An 8507-nucleotide genomic window follows, 5' to 3' on the forward strand; every position below is an offset into this window, starting at 1 on the left:
AGGTATAAAGATGTAAGCTATAAATTTTTGTTCTCTGAACTTAGCACAAGTTACGTTAGAGAGCTTGCAGGTGGCCGTCCATCGAGTTGTGCATAAAAAGTTGTGTATGTTGTACCGCGTATGAAATGTCTGGTCAAGTAAAATTTAGGTACTGAATGGTGCCGACAAGGCTACGATAGATTAATGGATCCTCATATGGATTGTTATGTGTGGCACTCATATTTGGTTTGGTATCAATCGGGGTTGGACACAATTTGCAAGAAGACATTTCAGCGTGTGTAAGAATTTCTTCGACATACTTTTTCAATGATAGAAATAAACACTTTTGGTGGTGATTAACTGCAATACACAAGAAGTAGTTCAGTTGTCCAAAATCTTTCATAACAAATTTAGAACTGAGAAGCGAAATCATAGATTGTCACAAAGTATCAGAAGATATGGTAAGGATAATATCATTAACATAAAGTAGGATGTTGTCTATGTGAATATCTTTTTTCAGGATGAAAAGGGAGTGATCACATTTGCTTTAAAAAAATAAGAAATGAAACATAGTCGGCAAATCGTTTATACCGAATTCGAATAATATTTGAGTCCATATAATAATTTGTTGGAGAGATCCACATGATTAGGATTTGTCGAATCGTTAAAGTCTAATGTTTGATACAGGCATGCTATTTTTACACGAATGTCTCTACAACGGAAATGGGTTCAGTGACTTTCCGGCGGGAAAGTCACGGTAACTTTAGCCTAAGTTTTGTTGTTTTTTTTTTAAAAAATGTTTAATTGATAATATAAAAATAAAAATAAAAATAAAATAAAAGAAACAATAGGCTAAAGTCATGGTGACTTTACTGTTTCAAAGTCACTCTAACCTGATCCCTCTACAACGTATGCCTAACACCGTAGTTTCCAAGTTAATTGTAATGGTGGCACATTTTTCAAAGCAAGTAAAAATATTAAAATAAATAGAAAAGTAGATATACCGTAGGCAAATACGGTGTAAAGGTAGCATTTCTGATGTTTTTATTATCATCATTATTTTCATTATATGATATTCTTAAATGTTTGCGCATGTATGTATTGATGTGTAGGGGTGCTCGCGGTGTGGTTTGGGCGGTTTTGACGAAAAAAATCATCCGAACCGCAAGAGAAAAAATAGTGCGGTTTGGTTTGGTTCGGTTGGCTTTTAAAAAAAATCCGAACCAAACCAAACCAAACTAATGCGGTTTGGTTCGGTTCGGTTGGTTCGATTTTTTACAAATATTTTATTGAATCATACATACACATATAGATGATAACATAATTTTGTATTTATACATTCATACACTATCAAATAACAAATAAACTCGTCATATTTTGACAACAATTTTCCATTTAATATGTAAAAATTAAATTAGACAAAAGTGGAATATTAAACATAAAATAATAGCATAAAACAATATAAAAATTATTATAACGAAACAAAAAAATAGAAGAGACGAAAGATTAGTGAAAGTGAAAAAGAAAAAAAGTGTTGAGAGATTAGAGAAGAAGATATGCGATAAAAACGAAACTAAAATCAGGAACATTTACATAAAAATGAGAAGGTGAAAAAGAAAGAATATAAGAGAGTAAAGATTATAGAAGAAGAGGGAAGATGTATGTGGCAAAGAAGGTGCGATAATGTTATTAGAGATTTTAGAAGATCGGGACTGAAATTATATGTGTAAGGATGAGAAAATTGTTCGTAATCATAATGCTAATGTATAATAAGTTTAAGTTTGGGTTGGATGTGAGTTAGTAAAATTTAGGTTGTAACATAGTGCGGTTTGATTCGGTTTACAAAATACAAACCGCAAACCGAACCGAACCGTGCGGTTTTGTAAAAACTGACCCAAACTAATCCGAACCAAATGCGGTTTTTTGCGGTTTCGGTTTGGTTTGGTTTGGTTTGCGGTTTTCTATTGGGTTGGTTTGGTTTTGATCACCCCTATTGATGTGCGATGTGCATTTACCTAACTTGGTAATATTATTACATTTATTTTATTTCATTTTTGTAATCTAGTTTGATTTGGAAGTGTGCAGGGTGGAAAATTTGATGGTGAAGTTTGAAAGTGCTATTGAGCTACATGGCCTAAACATTGAGACCTATATATTATGTCAGGGATTGATTGTATAGTTTCCTGTTGAAAATTGAAATAGAAAGCACAGGGTCCCAAGATACTATTTGGTGATTAGTTGTTAATTGAAATGGCAAACATGTTATGAGATTTATCTTTTGGACTCTATAGTTTACCAACACTATCTTAAACACTCACTTTCTTATTGATTGAAACATGTATGGATCTCTCATTTTAAAAATAAGTCCCACATAAAATGGTAAGACCCACACATATATTAACCAATAATAAGAGAGTGAGTGCTTGAAAGAGTGTTGAAAAGAGAGTACTCTTAATATTTCTCCAAATGAAATCACTATATGAACCACTTAAAAGCTGAGAGATAATTTGTGCGATGACTTTGATGGGCAGGTGGAAACCACTATACATGCTCTTCGAGATTTTTAAAACTCATTTTACATAAAATTATCAATGAGGTAACAATGCTAATTTTGACACTTGATGCCAACCTATCTTATTTTTTATATTTATATAAGAATTTGATCTTAATTTTTATTGAATTATATATATGAACTTAATAGATACACCAAATGCCATGATCCGGCCTTTTATGTAGATTTACAACACACTAGTAGTTAAATGTCTACCTTGTATTTAACTGAGGAAAATGAAATGCAATACACTGTTTTTGTTAGACAGGTTTAAAAACCTAAACAAGTTTAACCTTGTTCAGAACTCAAATTCCTTGAGCCAAAGGATCTTAACAGTAGTCATGCTTCCAAATCACAGAATCAAAGTCTGCCTCTTGAAATTGAAAAACCTAATCGTTTTCTCAAACGAAATTTGACATTTTGGTCAAAGTTATACACGTTCATAATTTAAAGAACTATCTTAAAATTAAAATAGCTAAAAAAAAATCAAATAATACAAGATCTAAATATAAAATACAGAAACACAAAGGATTAACAAATGGATTTAATCTTATAAATATTTCTCATATTATAAATCACTCGTACACAATCATAAAATCAAATCCCCGCATCGAACCTGTGGACTGGATGGAAGTGTCAAAAGCAATTCAGCTTTGAAGAGTGGTAACTGGCATATTAGTGCTTTTATCAAATTTGAAATTTTAATTTATATGCATAAATAATGTAAAATAGTTTTGTGCAAATGTCAAATCACATTTCATTGTTTAGATATTCTTATATGTATTTTAGTAAATAATGTTATGGCTTATCTAAACAATAAAACCTGTTGGAAAATATATTGGAAAAAAATGTGTAAGAGACTGTTCATTGCTGTTAATACGATGAAAACTTTGTCTATCATTTATGCAGCATCTGCAGTGATAGTGAACATATTAAAAATAGTTTCGGTACAGGGTCGGGGCCAAGTTTTGCAACCTTTCCTCCCAAATGGCAAGAAAAAGTATCCTCAACTCATTCAAACAGATAACATAGCTTAGACGTAGCTGTTTTCTGTACTCATTTTGTAAATTACAAATGGGACATCTTACCAACCTTTCTCTGTTTTGAAACTATTCCAGAGGGAACGCAATGCAACGTTTCCTTTTATATCGAACCCGGATTATCCATAAATAGTCTAGCTCCAATATCTTCTACCGCTTCTTCCTCATTCTAGACCGTGCATATCTAGAGAGCATAACCAAGGAGAGAAAAAGAGTAAGAAATGTGAAGCATTATCCAACATTGTGATAAAAATTCGATAAACTTCATAAGGTTTAGAAGATACTCTATGTGCATGCCACCCCGATCTGATGATGGAAGCGAGGTTCCCTGAAGCTCTTCCATGACCTTAACAGCTTGATCAACTTCCTGTCAAAAGAAGAAAGGTGGATAAGATCATCAATAAGTGAACAAAAATTCAGAGCATGGCTATTTCATAGATTTAGTTAGCTTAGTTATACTTCAAGTAGCATATGATTTTTTTTAAGCGCCAAATTTTTTAATCTGTACTAAATGGACAAATATGAACATTTTAGGAAACTTTTATAATGTTTTAAACATGACTTGCAAAAAATCATTCGAGAATATATGATGACTTAACAGCAGAGAATAAAACTGCATGCATGATAATTTTGTAAAAGCTAAAAAGTGTGGGTCTTTTATGGGGATGAAAAAGAAACTTGGTAATTTTATAGAACAAAACATATCTAACCCTATTATAAATGCCTACTATTCTACCCTATTGATGCATGTCTGGTTAATTTTGTATCCTACAATAATATAAGTAAATTAGTTGATATAAGTTTTAAGGTTTGACACCTAGTGTTTTTTGAGTGTGTGTGTGTGTCTGTTTGTTAGTGCTTTATAATCAGCAAGAGCAGCTGACTTACCTCAAAATCAGCAAATGCTACAGGCATTCCTCCTCTTGAACGCATTTTGACCAAGTTGAATCCAGCATGCCTGGAAAAATGGATTGAAACATTAAGTTCTATAATCAAAAGCAAGTAGATGATGAACAATGTAGGGTCTAGATTTTTTATCAAGAACCAGCTGGTTGAATGCTTTTCCAATTTTATTAACAATACTAGAGGTCCTTGGCAAATCCATGAATACCAAATAGAAGCAGCAACTCACACCGAAAAAGCTTGCTTTAATTCATCCACGGTGCAGTTTGGACCAAGATTTGCAATAAAAAGAGTGGAACATGGTCCTACATCACCACCACCCTTTCCATGTTGCTCCTGCAGCCAATTTGAAAACATCATAATACATAAGTGCTTAAAGGGAAAATGAAAAGAAACCTTTTACAAACTACACAATATTTTTTTATTAACAAATTACACAATTTTGTATGTGTTCGTAATGGTTTGGCCAAACACACAGAAAGGAACAAAATCTGTGTAATGTAACACTTCATGAGAGAAAGAATATTGGTTGTTTTATGATTTCTACATATGCAACGAGATAGAGTTCGGATTTCCAACATATTGCTAATGCTGGGTTTCACGTACCCTTGCTCCAGGTACACGATTGTCAGAACCAACAACAGCATCGCCGCTGCACACAAGCAGAAAATATAACATTCTTGGTGAACCGATCGAAAATTTAAAATACATGTGCAATTTTTGAGGTATGGATAACAGTATTAAAGTTAATCTCAACCTTTGGGTGGTTGCTATATCACCATGGTTGCTTCCATTTTCTGATGGTTCATCAGGATCACTTTCACCTAAATGTGAAAACATGTGCAAGTGAGCAACAAAAATAAGAGGGGCGGCAAGAATATGAAACCTAGCTACCTTTTCCTACTTTTTACCTCATTAATTTATAATATCACCTACTTAATTTAAATTGCGAGGGAAGAATAGCTATGGATGTATTATAGAATCAACCCTTAACAATAAAATAGTAACAACTTGCAAGCCATATCATCATAGTCATTTCGGAATAAAAAATGTATATGTAGCCTTGAACTTATAATCAAAGAATCGTTACCATCATCACTTGAGGCTCCCTGAACATTGGCTTCCCCTTTTGACCTTTTATCTATAACCACGTAGGCTCCACCACCTGTGAGTACAAAACAAAACCGCTAATCATCCTGGAAAAACAGTAATCGTACAAAAGAATAAGTTGGGAAAAGCTTATTTATACTTTACAACTAATATAAGCTTATCTTATGACATAGGCATTTGTGTAATTTTTATGAGTACGCTTATAAAAATAGTTTATCATATGTCTATAAGTTGTTTTCAGTTTATTTTAGTATAAGTTGTTTTCAGTTTATTTTAGTAAGATGTCCCAGATTGTTTGTGAAAACAACTCCGAGGTAATAAGAAAATAGCTAATTTTATTTCATCTTTGATTATAAAAAATAACTTATACATAATCAATTTTAAGATAAGTGTTTATGCAACATGTGCTTAATGAAGTTATTTAGCCATACACACTTTAAAAATATTTGAACGTCTCCATAGTTCATCAAAATAAATAAATTGGGGAGAATGGAAGAAAAATGCTTTGAAGGATAAAAGGAGTGGAATAAAAGTGAAAACAAGAAGACATCTAAATTATGTATATGCACTATAGCTTGAAAGTTGATACTTTCATGCACAAAACATATACCTATGTTTCGCTTCCTCCTAGAGTTTGACCTGGCAAGTTCAATATGTAAGACGGACCCAAATTGAGGATCAAATTTCACACCCTGACGATCATTAAGTAAAAAAACATATTAGATCGAAGACCAACTTCTATAAACTGTCAACATTATATTTGTAAATAAAACCCTCTTTATGTATCTATCAAACCACCACATTTGAATAACAAACTTGAAACATATATAATCCACTAAAACTCCTAGGACTTCTTTAAGAGTATGTGTCAAGTGAAGTCACTGAAACTAACATATTCTGATGGGGTGCAACTTCATAGCTTCTGCAGTATCACTTTAGGAAGCATTTGGTTAAAAGGTTTAATTAAATGTTAATTCAATAAGAAATTTTAAAGAGAATTCTTCAGTGCTTATTTATAAGTTGTTTTGAAGAGCTTACTAAAAATAACACAAACAGCTAATAGACAATAAACATGTCATAAGCTATTTTTTTCAGTACATTTACACGAGTGAATGACCAAATAGATCACTGAAATTGTTGGACAGTATCAACTTCATCCTCCACATTATCAATATTTCAAAATAATCCTTGGAATCGTAAAATGTTAATCAGGTCAGTCTGTCTTGATGTGTTATGAAATGCATTTATTATATTATTTACTTAATCTCAAATGCATCACCGACATAATCAACTTAATGCCATTATAGTCCCAGCAAACACCAACGATGTTACAAATCTTAACTAACATGTACAATTTCCAGATCATTTTGGTATAGATTTTTTCTAGTAACACCCCAAAAATATTCAGTTACACCCAAATCTATTTAAAATGTAATCATAATACCAAAATCTCCCTTATTCGTATAAATATTTCAAGAACTCCTGTTTATCTCTCAAATCTCAATTGAAATTTTCATCCCTCTCACAATCATCCATGGGTATGTGATCAAACCTGATGAAAGATTAAAGATTGAACTACAAAGTCATCCATTAAAACGCTTTTGCTTAGGTTTAGTGATTTTCTGCATTTTTATTGATTTTGAACTTTTTTGTACTTTTGTTTCCTGAGTTTGGAAATCATGTGTTGTTTAAAATTCTAAATTTAGACTTAACATCACTTTAATTCATGTTAGTGCGCGCAAACTTCGTTCACAAACCAACAAAAAAACTCAAAATACATGCACTATGTCAACTACTATCACGCACACGCGTGAATTAAATTAACGTACATTTTGTTTTACAAACTTAATACATTATCTGAATTCAGGAGCACTTAGTTCAAGTAAGAGAAGTTCAACGTGAATACTGAATACCTCTAAAATGTTGCTGATGGGTAAGATAAAAGCATATGTATAAATTATGCCTATTTTGTTGTTCCTAACTCTCAGTGTAACAGTGGACTATCATATTCAAAACTAGACACTCACATTTAGGGCGTGCAACGCTGCCATTGCGGCTTGATTATTGAAAAACGTAGCAAATGCAACAACCTGAAAACAAAAAAAGAAGCAAAATTTCACTAGTTTCAATTTCAGTCAAAATTGCAATACTCAACAGAACCTTCATTTATCGAAAATCGAGAATGAGTACCTGATTAGCACGGCCGGTATACTTGAGTTGGCAAGAGTCAAATCCAGGGCGACGGCGGAAGAGGTTGTGAATCTCACGCGCCTTCACGTCGTCTGGGAGACCAGAGACGAAGAGCGTGTTTATGTTGCTCCGTTCATCTGGCTGGTACATGTAATACGGATCAAACGGTTGCATAGCCATTCGGAGAGTTGTGCCGGTGAAGTGAGCCGGTAAGCTCTTTCGTATGAGGCGGTGGCGACGGTGGCCGGAGAAGGACTCGAATCGACTCCTGTTAGGTTTTTTGTTTGGTTTTTTTTCCCTAAAATAAATCCCTAAGTTAATAAAGATTTTAATATTTTAAAATTGTTTTTAAAAATTGTGCATTAAATACGTCAGAATTTCTAACTACATGATATGCATCTCTCACCCATTTGCGAATTGACAAAAATGTCCTTCAGCTTACGTAGATACATTTTTGGAAGTACTTTTTTTGTTTAACGTTGTTTTGTTCCGTAAATGCACATACGGAAGATTCTGTAGATGCATCTACGGAAGCATTTGACGTTAAACTTGCGTCAGACCCTTCCCCTCCCTCATTCTTCACTTTTCTCTTCAACTCATACTCTATCAACTACTTTCTCAACCCAAAAAATCAAACTTCCCTAATAGTACATTTCTTTATCTTGAGTTCGGCCGACATTGTCAACATCAACTATCAACACATTTCATTAAGTTCAAAAATCTATTTAATCAGT

General features: G+C 33.0%; 1 protein-coding gene across 1 annotated transcript; it reads right to left on the minus strand.

Moving 5' to 3' along the window:
• Nucleotides 1-3368: 3368 nt before the first annotated feature.
• LOC131623324 (uncharacterized) lies at nucleotides 3369-8095 on the minus strand. The gene is made up of 10 exons (XM_058894331.1): nucleotides 7774-8095; nucleotides 7611-7673; nucleotides 6194-6275; nucleotides 5564-5638; nucleotides 5231-5297; nucleotides 5080-5125; nucleotides 4703-4809; nucleotides 4459-4528; nucleotides 3855-3937; nucleotides 3369-3754 (listed from the first exon to the last, which is right to left on the minus strand). Exons 1-10 carry the CDS (start codon nucleotides 7951-7953, stop codon nucleotides 3721-3723), a joined length of 807 nt encoding a protein of 268 aa, XP_058750314.1. The 5' UTR covers nucleotides 7954-8095; the 3' UTR covers nucleotides 3369-3720.
• Nucleotides 8096-8507: the final 412 nt, after the last annotated feature.

The sequence above is a fragment of the Vicia villosa genome, unplaced genomic scaffold (genome assembly GCF_029867415.1).
Source record: "Vicia villosa cultivar HV-30 ecotype Madison, WI unplaced genomic scaffold, Vvil1.0 ctg.000060F_1_1, whole genome shotgun sequence".
Classification (NCBI taxonomy): domain Eukaryota; kingdom Viridiplantae; phylum Streptophyta; class Magnoliopsida; order Fabales; family Fabaceae; genus Vicia; species Vicia villosa.

Excerpts from the sequence above, each read along its gene's own strand:
- LOC131623324 (XM_058894331.1), bottom strand. The coding sequence starts at position 7,953 with ATGGCTATGCAACCGTTTGATCCGTATTACATGTACCAGCCAGATGAA. Across the intron at positions 7,674-7,773 it reads ATACCGGCCGTGCTAATCAG|GTTGTTGCATTTGCTACGTT; the intron begins GTACTCATTCTC and ends TTTTGTTTTCAG. Across the intron at positions 4,810-5,079 it reads ATCGTGTACCTGGAGCAAGG|GAGCAACATGGAAAGGGTGG; the intron begins GTACGTGAAACC and ends AATTGGCTGCAG.